Genomic DNA, 14,035 nt, shown 5'->3' with positions numbered 1-14,035 from the left:
AACTATAAAATAAGTCAGAACTTCTGAAAAGTTGAAAAAAAAAATATTAAAAGTTAAAAAGTTAGGTTACCGGCGAGCAGCGGCAGCAAGTTGCGCCAGCGTTCACTCTTGTTGCCATGGTGATATTATTATAGATTATAGATTATACATGGCATTACAATGTTTACAATGAGCTTTGTTATTTTTTAGCTCGAAATGTTCCAACACCAGATTTCGCCTTGCTGTCTTCATGTTTACCTGGGATGCCTACAGCAGCCTGCACACCAGCAGCTGAGTATTTATTTTTCTCTGTTGAAAATTTAAACTGTGTACCCCGGCTGGTTGCTGCCACGTAGTGAAATTCATTGCATTGCTTCAAGACGCACTACACAACACAACCTTGTTGATACATGTTAAATTCATCAGATTCCACGTGATCGACAAAATTCTTAATGATCAATTATCGATTAATCATGTCCACCTCTAGTGGTGACGATGTGAGAGAACTGGCTTGGTACATAGTACAGTCTAAGACCAACTGCCAACAGTTCGATATCCCGACAGCAGATCTTCTCCTTCACTGTGAGCAGGGCCTGCACCATCTTTTGTTCACAAGCAGAACTAGTCACCACCTTTATTCTTTCCAATTGCTCTGGCGTCTCTGTCTGCGCATACTCCAGTGAAGCCGTGTAAATCCACAAATGGTCAGGATGTTGTAACCAGGTCGTTGTGAAATACATGAGACTACACTCACGATAGGCTCGCTGTTTCTTCACAAGTGCCTCCAGTTCATCATACTTGTTAGCCCGGGAGCTGACATTTCCCTTAAGGCTCGATGGTAGAAAAGGCTTATATCTGCATCTCCTAGCCTTTAGCTTAGCCCCGGCTCTGCATCCAAGGTACAGCTTCTTCAGCTCAGCTGGTATGGGATGTTTAACTCCATATCTAGTACACTTTAAAGCCAGGAGTTCTTCCTTTGTGTACACTATTTTCTCCATCATCAGATGAAACAACGACGTAAAATGAAAAACTTAAATCGACAAAAAATATACAAAATATATAGTATATATATTCATTTGCAAAAAATGCAAAAAGAACTACGAGCTATGCGGACTTGCTGCCACTTGTTGCCAGCACATCATTCAAACTGTATGTTTGAGATAGAAGAGGAGAAAATACTACGGGGTGGATTTAAAACAAGTTAGATTCAACAAGAAACTAATTACAGTGGCAGAAATGCAGAAAACACACTACTACCATAAGAAAAGTAGAAGGACAATTCTGGTTGGGCACTAAATCTTCTGCATGGTTTTTCTGCATTATCTTCATATTTAAATATTCATCTCTGGTAGCAGTGTGCTGGCTAAAAGGCTGCTAACTGGCTAGCACATCAACTGATCCAAGGAATAAATATGGGGGCAGAGTTAGAGCAAGGACCCAGGTGTAAATTATGGATATTTGTTATTAGAGCTGTTTTGGAGTGCTGACCTGGTGTGATAGGTGTGGTGGCAGGCGCTGCTCATTGTTTCCATCTTTTCCTGTTCTGACTCCTGCTGAACCTCACCAAGCTTCGTTGAATGCCATGAATGAGGACGAGATGCTGGCTGACTGCGTCTGTTGGGTTATAATACAAAGACAGAATTAGTGTATGAACAGTGTTGGATTCATGGGTATGTTTGCAGTTCAGCCATAATCATTACACCATCACCTCAAAAGACACTCTTACAAACTAAAATCTTAATAGCTCTTTACCACTTTTAGCAGCTTTTGTTGCCTGGCAACAGGCAGAGACAATAGGAAATTACTGGACCTGGATAAGAAATAGTCCAGACAGTCAAGTGAGGATGTTTTCAAAAATAATCCCACAAATAGTTTTTATTTATCAGTTAATTTCCTACATATAAAGTAAACAGAAAAAGCTCAATCAAATCAATATTTGTCTTAAAAACAGCACTCAGTGTCTTCTGTCTCTTCATGTGAGACCAAACTGACTCCATAATGTTTGAGATGAGGTCTCTGTGGGGGCCAGACCACGTGTTGCAGGACTGCTTGTTCTTCTTGTCACATCATGAATACCCTGGAGCGGCTGCTTCTCCGCCTTCTGAGGCCACAGGTTGAACATGATCTAGACCCCCTACAGTCCGGATAGTAAACTGGACTGGTCCATGCACATGGGTTAGGATTAGGGTTAGGGTTAGGGTTATCTATCTATCTATCTATCTATCTATCTATCTATCTATCTATCTATCTATCTATCTATCTATCTATCTATCTATTGTAGCATACATACCTGGCATGGCATCAGTCACAAGCCATTAAAGAAGTTCATTGTAAGGACATGCAGAGTTATGGACCCAAAACTGACACTTTGTTACTCTTCCCACCATCAGACTATCAAATTGACCCTTCTCTCACAAATAAACCATGCTCTCAGCATGTGAGAGGTATACACAACGAGACCGAGGGTCAAAGGGTCAGCTCCAGAGGATCAATGAGTGAACACCAGGCAACTGGAGAACATAGGCAAAATATTCAGTTTGTAACAATAAGACTCTGTCTATTGATATTTGATTGTTTCTTATATAGGACAAGTAACATCAAAAGGACTGATTATCACTAAGGTGTGAATCCTGGCCTCTCTGTGCCATGCTTAAACACACATGCACAAACACACCAACCCTCCTTCCTCTGTCCCTCTCTTGATAAGAATCATAAACTACAACACACATTCCAATCCTATGAAGTGACCAGCAGAATGCTCTTCAGACACAGATCTGAGGAAGAATAAATAATTAAATATCTAACTGTTCTTTAACTCCTGAGATGTTTCTATGTAATAGTTCAATTCCAGACTTCTTATCCTATAGCCTGTTTGAAATGTAACATGTACACTTTAACACAATGTCCTTCATGTGACCATTGTGACCACTGTCAGCATCCTTCACACAAGGTAAAACACACTACATAACATCCAGAATGTCCATATTATTATTATTACAGTTAAAAAACTTTTCTGTAATCCACATTTATAGACTGTTAGCATTCGGAAATGTTAACCACTTGTATTATGATTAATTCCAGGTTTTGAAGGACGTAATATGAAATCAACACTTGTATTATTCCTGTCTTTCATTATTAGTGCCATTAGTTTTATATGTTATTTCATTTAATGTTTTGTGGTCATGGCTATTCAAAAGTTCCGTGGAAAATTACTCTCTTCTCCAAGCTGAAACACAGGAGAAGACGGGTGACGCTGGTGAAACATGCACCAGCCCCCAGGGGATAAAACAGTTGTGATCAATTCACACTTTGCTCAAAGCTTGGCTCAATAGCTCTGTTAGCTCTGTAGTCCAGGCTCTTACCAACTGCCCGGCTCTTAGCTCTAAACTGCTAGCCACAAACTCATGGCTCTCAGCCATTTTTCCACTTTATTGTTTGTTGGCGTCCTTTATTCTTTCTTTGCCACGTGCTCCAAGTAATATTCTTTTTGTCATCTTGGGTGATCTTCTATTTTTATAAGCCAAGTCAAGACCAATTGAACCAAAACAACAGAAGTGCCTCAGAGTAATTTTTGTAACTTTAATCATTATCACGTTTTCCTTTTTGAAGATTTTTGCCAGTTTAGAGTCATCTGGTCAATGCCAGTCTCCTCTAAAGTTATCCAGCCAAAGTTAAGTGCATTAGAGTTTATTTCTCATCGACCCGCAAGAGATAACACATCTGCCCACGACCACCTGTAGAGAAGCCTACCAGTAATCACGAGTTCCCGAGACAGAAAGTCTGCTGGCAAACTCCACCAGAGTTGAAACGCTGAGACACCGGCAGAATCCATGACCGTGATAATGGGAGACAGCCTCCAGGAGAATCCACCTAGATCCCGCATCTCCAGGATTACCACGGCAATCACGGCAACCACAGCCACCTGGGTTCCAGCCAAGGGTCTCCAGCTACAGCGCAACGCACAGTAGGCCGGTCTTAACCTTCTGCCCATGACTGGGTTGATGTCTAAATATAGCAATATTTAATCATCTATCTATCTATCTATCTATCTATCTATCTATCTATCTATCTATCTATCTATCTATCTATCTATCTATCTATCTATCTATCTATCCACTGTCAATGAAACACAACACTTCCTGTGTGGATGTTTCACACTAAAAGATTTACAGAGGCTCAAATGGCATAATCCCTCATCTGCAGGAAGTCTTAAATTTCATTAATCTTAACTTCACATGCCACTGGAAAACAGCAAAGCAGAAGTTATTGGAATTACTGAATGAAAACAGTATAGATTTTTTGTTTTTGTGGTTAGGAAATGAGTATTTATCGTCCCTTTGTTATACATTAAATTAGCTTAAAAAAACCTTAGTGTAAGTGCAGTTTTCCACCGAGGTCGAGGAGAAGTGGTTAGGAAAGGAGATTATTTTAACTTTGGTCTTTATTAGGGACCAGCCATTATTTAATTCTGCTGTCTATTACTTCAGAAATTACAATAATTCATCTTAAATTTCTTTAGTCCTTAAAAAGGACAAGCAAGCTTTATTTCACACACTAAAAATGTAATGTTTGCAATAAAGAATAAAACCCACAGACTTGAAAAGTTTGATTCAGAAAACCATAGGTGCATCCTGGATAATGGACAATGAGTTCTTGCTCTTGATTGTGTTTTGTATCTGTAATGCTTAATATACAAAAACAGAGTAAATAAATTGGTTACAAAATCTTAATTTCATGGTAATGTTTCAGTGATAAAATAAAGGGTTTTTGTTTGTAGTGATAATTTTTATGAAATCAACATCATTATTTTTGAATGTGTTATCTAACCAGTTATGATAACAAAGACGTCGACAAGTATGGCAGTCTTTCCTCATCCTCGTCATATTTGACATGTTCTGCTGCTCCATATTTATCCTCACAGATAAACAGGAAAAGATTTTATCTGAGTAAGTAGGAGACAGAGACATGAAAGACTGAATGTCTCTGAACCACAGGATCCTGGCTTAATGGCAGGACATGACTGGAATATCTCAACACGTTATCATCGCCATTAGACTGATATTCACCCTCTCCATCAGGTCCGGGGGGACTGGTTTGGCTATGGTGTGGTTTGATTTGGTTTGTTTGAAATGCAAGTCTAATTCTGAAACCTAGACCACATTAATGCAGACACATTAAAAAGCATTTCCTCTTGTATTAAGTTAGCCTTGCATTCACAATAAAACAGTTTCTATCACGGTCATGCCAAAGTCACCAAAACCATGTGTAATTCAGGCACAGGTCCATGTCAGTCACAAATTCTATGTCCAAATTCTATGTCCAATTCACAGAAGTTTTAAGATCTTATATATTTCAAAGACACAAAGGTCAAGTCTGAAATGTTATGTGTAAGTTATAAATGCCATGTTCTCATAAATATATCAAAGTTATGCCGGCGCTCACAGATAAATAGTTTTCTTGCATTAACCAAGAAAGCTATCTGTGAGTGTTATCTGTAATTTTGTTTTTTTTTATGTAGATTGGAACAACTGTGCACCTGATGCATTGCTTTGTAGTTTGGAGTTGTGCATGCTGCTACTGTCTACTACATCAAATGTATACATTTTACAGATTCAGTTTTACACAAATCTCACTTGTTACAAATGTCACAAAGATTGTTCTATCGAATTTTCGTGATGATGAAAAAATTGGGACGACAATGATTATCAAATTAAGCTTGATACCATTTTTCAATGGTAAATGCATGAAGTTTGTTACCCATTACAACTGTCTAACTTGACAGCAAAAGTTCTCTTTTAGCATAACTTTGCTTTCATGACCTGAAAAAAACTGACCTCTTTTCCTGATTGGCTCTTGTCAGACTGAATAAATTAAACATGTGACTTATTTTACCTGGAGGTGAACCTGAGGACTTTGGAGATGAGACCAGTCGCCAGGCTGTTGACGCTGGCCTCTGACGGCGACCGACATAATGCCCCATCTGACCGGCCCAGCTCCGCTTTTTTCTGCTTCTTCCGGAGCTTCCTGCGGTAAAACACCTCAAGCAACTCCATGGCTTGATTCAAAGTCCACTTTATTCTAGTTTCTGCTCTACTGCTTTCTGTCCTGCTCTACTTTTCAAATCTTCTTTTCCTCTCTAACTCAAAACGTTAGTGTTCCATTTTCACACCCTTTATTCTCTCGTCACCGTTGCTTGGTGTAATTCTTTTTAACTAAAAAGCTCCAAGAAAGAAGAAAGAATCTAAATTCTACTTAGCTCTCTCTACTCAACCGTTCAAGACTTCCAAAACCACTTGTCCTACTACTCCATTGTCTACTTAACTTGGATTTACAGCCATTTTCCTTTGACACATCTTTTCTTAAGTTTTTCTATACTAACCTAAAAACCTCCCTTTCCTCTACAAGAAAGCTAATGAAAATTAACACCTTCTTTCCAAGTCAAATGAGTCTCTAATGGTGCAGTCCACTATCTGCTGTGTCTCCACTGAAAATGATGCAACTCACACAGAGGGAACTGCTCTAATCCTGTATTTTCTATGTTCATATACTCGCCTCTACTGATCCTGTCTCTACCACCCTCTCCTCTGTCTCTTTGCTACAGTTCCAGTCTGGGGCTGGCACGTCGAATCGAGTCGAGCTGCATCGGTCCCCAGCCCCAAGCTCGTTTAGCAAATGAAGCAATTAAGTGTCATTAGGCTGCCATACGATAAAAGCATGAAGTAAACATCCTTGGCCCAGCTTCGTCTGAAAGGTAGCTGTTGATGTGTGTGTGTGAGAGACACTGAGCGTCTGAGGATAGAGAGAGAGAGGAGGGAGGAAAAAAAGAGAGTAAGGAATGAGTAGAAAGAAAGGGAGGGAGGCTACAGAGAGATAACAGTTGTTGGGGAGAAGATACTGAGGAATGAACCAACTGAAACTGACTGATAGAGAGGAGAAATAAAGGAAATAGTGAGAGAGATAAAGGAAAGGTGGATGAAAAAAAGGCCACGGAATGAGAGCAAGGGATTGCCACAATTTTGTCATTCCTGTTTAACAGCTGTGAAATAAAAATAAAATAGAGAATAACTTGAGGAGGGAGTCAGAGGTAAAAAAGAAGCCATAACACATACAAAGGTGAGAGAGGTAGGGAGGAGCAGCAGAATAGTGAGGAGGGAAGACGGATAAGCAGAGAGAGAAAGAGTTGTTGAAAACAGTGGATTATTGTAAACAGCAACAGCAATGGATTTTGAAGCTGTGGGGAGGAAGACATCTCATGATGCAGCATGTGGTTCCACAGGGAACAATGAACTCACTATTAGTGACTCTTAGATTATTGCTGTTTGGCAAACTGGAGTCCAAAGACAAGGAGAGACGTATCGACAAAGACTAGGAATTACTTATCAGTATTAGCCAAGTTACTTTAAATTTTAGAAGTAAATTGTTACTTATTGAAAAAAATATTAATAAGTTATTGATTATTAAGTATTAAATTTGTCAACAAAAACTATGATGAGAAATATATGTTGACAATCATTTTAGCCATGCTAGTGACATGCTGTATGGAGGGCACTGTCAGTCAGTCGGTTGGTGCCTGTGGTTCACATGGTAGAGCATGTACCACATAGGCGTAGTCCTAACCGCAGCGGCCCAGGTTCAAGTCTGACCCATGGCCCTTTGCTGCATGTCATCCCCTCTCTCTCTCTCCCTGACTTTCCTGTCACATTATGATGTGTCTCTTATCAGAATGAAGGCAAAAAATGCCCAAAAAATAACTTATTACGTATTACAGATATTCAAGGATGAATCTGAATGACTTTGGCAGCACCAGTCTGAAGCACCAGTTTTTGGTTGAAATGATTGGTTTTGGCCCTGGGCCACATGATAGTCTTTGTTTTGGCCTGGCCAAGCTTCAGTCCTTTCAGGTTCTTTCTCATTTCTTTGCCTCCCCATCTCATTGAAGGATTGGCTTCACCTGTTTGGAGTTTATAAACTGGGTGGTTTAAAGATGGCGCTCTCTCACTCACCCTCCTGGATGGCTGGTGCCCCATAGCCACCTAACTTGATTCTGTCTGGTTTCGGATTGTGTCTGGTTAAGGCCTCAGTTCATGTTAAAGGTAGTTTAGCACTTCCATCTTTCCTCACATCCAACACCCACACTACTGATCACTGACTTAATATGTTCTAGTGTACTTATGTTAAGTTATCCTTAATAAATTTCTTGTTTAGTACGATATCATCAGCTCTATTGCATCTATGCAGCAATCACCTTCACTGCCATCTCAGGTGACTTCATGTCTTTTTCTCCTCTACCCTACCTACATTCTGGGACCAACAGATGTGACCATCTCCTTACTGTCCTTCTGTTAAAAACATGGAGAGGACATTAATAGTTTTACTGACTATGTCACTGGCTACATCAGTGTGTATAACGGCATCCCTACAAGGGTGGGGCACTGACAAGCTTCAGGGAAACAGCAGATGGAAGTCTCTCCATTTCTCCATTCCACATTTTAGTCAGCAAACTGCAGAAGCTGCATCAGGGGAAGGTGGCTAGACCCGACCACATCAGCCGCAGAGTCCTTAAAAGCTGTGGTGTCCTTCATTACCTATTCAACCTGAGCCTGTGTCTGGGCCGCTTTGGTGTTCCAAGACTGAGCTCATTATTGGACCACCTGCAGTTCACATATCAGCCCCATGTTGGGGTGGATGATGCAATCATCTACATGCTCCAGAGGCCTTAGTCACACCTGGACAGAGTCAGCAGTGCTGTGAGGATAATGTTCTTTGATTCCTCTTCCATACAGTTCATACAGGAGAAGAAGTTGGGGGAGATACAGGTGGACTCCAGCATGACATCATGGATCACACTATTTGACAGGGAGACTTCAGTGATGCTTCAGGACTGTGTGTAAGGTACAGTTGTGAGCAACAAGGGAGCTCCTGATAGCTCATAATTTATGACAACATATCTACAAAACTGATTTCTCATCAGCCTCAGCTGTACTTTGTGGTCAGTGCTACTTAGCAAATGTTAGCATACTAACACACAAAACAACAATGGAGAACAGAGTAAGGTAAGCATCATCATTATCACTATTCTCAAGGTCCCCTGAAACCCACTCAAGATCACCATGTGTCCTCAAAGACCTATGAACCATTTGAGCCTCCTTAAACATCTGGTAATTTCTCAAGGACCCCTGAAACCACTTTAATCTCTTCCAAGACCCCAAAGCCTCCTCTAGGACCAACACTAACTTAAACCTAATGGGACCAGGGCCAAGATCTTTAACTTTATTGTTAGGCACAGACGACCTCTTATAAGCTGTGCACTTATGTAAGACAACAGGAACAATGACATTTTCTGAATGCCTCTGTGTCCAGTACATGTTTGGACTACCTTAGCATAAACACTGGACGCAGCTAGAAGAAAAACTTCTAGCCTGGCTCCATCCAAAGAAGAAACAATCCATCACACAACAACTCCAAAGTTGCCTAACATGTATCTGTTTAACTGGAATAGAAACAAATACGTAATGAGACATTGTGGTTCCAGTTAGCATTGGACTGTTTTCGTTTCCTATCCTGGCTGGGTGCAGTGACTACATGTTGCATTTCAAAAAAGTCCTGTCCTCAAGGTGGGGTTGCCAGATTTGAACTGCCTTAACTTTAACAAAATCTAGTTGAGATGGTCATCTGGTGACTAGCTTGCTACCTAACAGCCCATGAGAACTATAGCACTGACAGACAATGCACTCAGTCCTCTAAATGTGTTATATTCATAACAGAAAACGTGTGTATGTATTTAATTTTGAATCTGCACCCAGATCAAAACAAACTCTCAAACAAACATAAAATGGAAATCTAAATTACCTGATATAAAGTTTTATCGTGAACCATTTAGAAAAAGAATGACACAGTCTGATTCAAACTGTCCTCTGTTTGTGTGTGTGTGTGTGTGTGTGTGTGTTTGTGTGTGTGTGTGTGTGTGTGTGTGGGTGTGGGTGTGGGTGTGTCTCTCTGAACAGAGACCTTATCTGTTGCCGTTGGAAACTGTTCCTCCAGCCCATAATAACCTCTCTTATCTACCCGGAAAACAAAATTGGAGCGAGAGATGCATGAGCAAAAACCAGAAAACACACTTTAACTGTGTGTGTGTGTGTGTGTGTGTGTGTGTGTGTGTGTGTGTGTGTGTGTGTGTGTGTGAGTGTGTCAAAAAATACTTGTGAAATCATGTTAATGTGTGTGTCAAAATTCTTAGAAAATACCCATACACAAGGGTGCCTTGACTCTGTACCTCTTCAGGGACCTTTGGAACCTCCTCAAGGAAACTAAAGAAACATCTGAGGAAAGGAAAGGGAATGAAAGGAAAGGAAAGGAAAGGAAAGGAGATAGAGAAAGGCAGCGTGTGTGTTTATAAATCAGTCTGTCTGTCCAGATTAACACCCAGCCTCATGGGGCTCTGATGGCCGACTTCCTGTTTTTGCACCAATCACAAATATCCTCTCTATCACCCACCCCCTCTATCCACTCCTCTCCCCTTGGTGGTGTCTGATAATCACCCAAGGCCCATGAGATGTGGGAGAATAGAGTAATTTTGCCTGTTTATCTATTTATCTATGGGATAAATAGTAGATTAAATTCTAATGTCTAATATTACAAGAGTTCTCCTGCAAACATGTTGCTCAACAGCACTTCCGCAGGACACACTAAGATCTAACTTAGCTTGCAGGAAAGCTTGCTGTAACTGTTCATTCACTCTTCCAAAATAAAAGCACTCTATATATCTTAGAGCAATGAGCTCTACAGTGGAGAAGATATTTCAAGGACTAAAACATTAAAGAGTTAAGTACAGTAACCAACTTTGATGATAACAGTGGGGGACTGGACAAAAGGACACAAGAAAAATCAACAAGACTAAAAGAGTCTACAGTCACACCAGCACCATCCTGAGGCTGTGATGTTCATTACAGACACACACACACACAGACACATACACACACACACACACACTTACACACACACAGACACACACACACACACATACACACACACAGAGTATTTCGAGGAGCAGACCTCCATATTAGGATGAAACTGTCAGTATTTCTAGACTGTTTGTCTGAACATAAAGTGTTTATACACATTACACTGTGTGTGTGTGTGTGTGTGTGTGTGTGTGTGTGTGTGTGTGTGCGTGTGTGTGAAAAAGAGAGAGAGGGAGGGAGAGAAAGACAATAGTACGGTAGAACACAGACACCACAGGTCTTTGGTTTTAAGGTGATTGGTGACTAGGAGCATTGATTCCGATCTACTGATCATGTATTTTTAATGAAAATCATCAAATCATGATCAGCAGCCAATCAATTGGGGCATCCCTACTCTCAAGAGATGTTTTAAACTCCGTGAAAATCCTCTGCTATGATTACTATTTGGTTTAACATGGTTTTCCTACCTAAAATGTTAAAAAAAGAGGGAAAATTCGGTCTGAAGCTCATCTACTCTTACTTCCTGATTTAGAAATCTGGATCAGGCTTTGTGCCCCACCCACCACCTGCTTGCTCCAGGTTGACAGATGAAAGAGCAAAGAGTATCAAGGTGGTTACAGTCACATGTTTGAGCCTCAGTCAGACCCAGACTCAGATGAGGAGTCTGTTGAGAACAGAATCATAATCAATCAGCCTGATGGCTGTAAACATATAAATACAGCAGTGATACCTGTGCGTAATGCTGCATGATGGATGCACTGGCTCTGCTTAGAGGCCTATAGGAATGGAAGAGTCAGAGGGGAGCGAGTGTCCAGAGACCATAATGATCTTCTGGCCCATGATGATGACTGGCTAAGAAGCCAATTTTTATTCCAATTTAAAGGCATTGGAATTTGACGAACTCCTCTTAGAAAATTAATCCGATTGACATCATATCTGGTCTGTCCAACATTAAGACCTTTGCAACACTAAATAGCAAAGCTTTTGAGTTTTTTGTTGAACAACCTGCTCGTAATGTCATGGCGAATTTCGATGAGTCACCATGAAAATTCAACTCATTATAACTCCAGTACACATTGTCCAAACTGCCCCAAACAATATATATTTGATAAGAGTCCTGTCCTGAACACATCTGTCAATATTTAGTTATAGTCATAGTGCCACCTTATGGCGACAGGAAATGTCATGTTATACAATTTTATGTACTCCTCCTAGGGGGTTGACCACAGCCACCTCAAACTTGGTCAGAAATTCTTAAGACCTTGATGATGCTTTATAGTGAAAACTGTGACTTTTCATTGACCATGGCGGTGCAGCGAATTTCAATGTTTCGCCAGGAAACACAAAGTTGCTTGCTCAAATATACATTCTTCAATCTGCCCCAAATTTCACATGTTTGAAGAAAGTCTCACACCACCAAGGGTGATGACCTCCTCAGTCGACAACAGTAAACCTGTGACTCATTTGACATCACTTCCTGTTTTAACCCACAGGGTGTATGACCAACTGATGTTTAAAAATGTATCTCAACCATTATCATATACCAGATAGGATGTCCCTGTCAGCAACACTTACAGCTGCAACCAAAAGTCTGAGGTGTTCTCTTCTGAAGCAGTCTCTCACATGCTCACCATCTTATCTTTCTAAAAGAAATACTATTCACCAAAGGAGGGCAGCATCCATCCAACCTGCCTTCAGTCAAGTTCAAGACTAATGATCTCTTATTTAGTTTTTCACTTAAGCTGAACAAACAGTCCAGTTGTGGACACTGACATATCGATTGATTCAGTGTATAAAAGTGAATTGCCCAAAGTCAGCATCCTCACCAGTTAATGTAGAGGTCATTGAAATAAAGAAAAAGGATTGTTCTGGTATTGCTATTTTTCATTCCACATAACCCTATATAGCTGCTAAGATTGCAGACTTGGATGAATAGATTAGAGTTACGATGAGGCCTAACCAATGTGTATGCTGAATGTAACTCTATCTTGGGTCATGCTTGCTGGGGTTGCTGGAGTGTAAACTTCCCCAAATCCAATAAAGAGAACCACAGAGCTGCTAATGTTAGCCTACACTCTGACAGCATCCCAAACTGTAACCCCACAAAACAATGTATTATGAAATTCTCCTTGTCCTTGGAAACAACTCTGGATAACTTGTAATCTAGTCATCTGAGTTAGCTAACGAATGTAGCTGAGGCCCAAACAGTTTTCCTTTTTTGTTTTGACTTTGGAGAAAGTAAAACAAATGTAAATCACCATCCAACGTTTTATAGAAAGAGGATGTCTCTTACTTGTACCACCTTGTGGTAGCAACGTCTGGTTAAAGTTTGGTGCCTTCTGGATAAATACAAACTCAAGCTCACACATACATACATACTGAATATACAGTATATACACATATATGTGTATGCATGCTTAGTACCAGTATATATGTATATACATGTTAAGTATTCAGTTTTGGCCTAGATGGTTTCTTATAGTTCTCCTACCTGTTCTTGATGCGCAGTTGAACTCCTCCTGCTGAACATGGTCTGCTTTGGTGGGATTGCAATAGTATTTGTTGTTGTTGTGGTGGTGATGAAGAAGAATGGGGGGGGGGAGAAAGAGGAAGAGTATGAAGAGCAGGGAGTGAGGGAGGTGAAGTACCAAACTCCTTGATGTATCCTGGATCAAACTCCCTGAGAAGCACAGAAAATGAAAATTATTCTCCTTGTCATGCATGATGTATGTCGTAATAAATGTAGAGAATATCTTCCATATACTAACAACATAAATTCTCAAATAGAAGCCAGTATCCAAATGAGTCTCAGACAACAAATAAAGGCCAATCCCCGATGGTGGCCAAGTCAAAAAAGTGGAATTACCAACAACATGAGTCATATTCATAACTCTTTCTCTTTTTAGTAGGGGTGGATGACCTTTCTTTGACAGATCTACTTTTCAGATGAATTGTTCACATCAAGTCATTAAACGTTTCTATATTTAGATGTTTAATTTCAAATGTTCAATCGCTGCTAACCAGCCCATTGTTAACCTAGCCTGCTAACTGCAGCTGGCGATGGTTGTTTCTTGTTCTGACACATGTACCAGTTC

The 14,035-nt window shown here is 40.3% G+C and overlaps 1 protein-coding gene across 6 annotated transcripts in view; it reads right to left on the bottom strand.

Moving 5' to 3' along the window:
• shroom3 (shroom family member 3) overlaps positions 1–14,035 on the bottom strand; it is an 80,986-nt gene that overhangs the window by 34,844 nt on the left and 32,107 nt on the right. For 4 of the 6 annotated variants that reach the window (XM_023409710.2, XM_023409709.2, XM_087174983.1 and 1 more), the window contains exons 3-4: positions 13,432–13,620; positions 1,468–1,593 (exon numbers count right to left, since the gene is read on the bottom strand). In XM_023409710.2, coding sequence (XP_023265478.1) covers positions 1,468–1,593; positions 13,432–13,620 — 315 coding nt within the window. Of the gene's footprint in view, positions 1–1,467; positions 1,594–5,871; positions 6,708–13,431; positions 13,621–14,035 lie in introns of those variants that run through there. The other 2 variants (XM_087174984.1, XM_087174985.1) reach the window with 2 other exon arrangements.

This window comes from Seriola lalandi, unplaced genomic scaffold, assembly GCF_002814215.2.
Source record: "Seriola lalandi dorsalis isolate HSWRI2012SDOR001 ecotype SW California unplaced genomic scaffold, Sedor1 jcf7180002054404, whole genome shotgun sequence".
Taxonomy (NCBI): Eukaryota; Metazoa; Chordata; class Actinopteri; order Carangiformes; family Carangidae; genus Seriola; species Seriola lalandi.
Note: the sequence above shows the minus strand (reverse complement) of the source record. Positions and strands in the feature narration are given on the sequence as shown.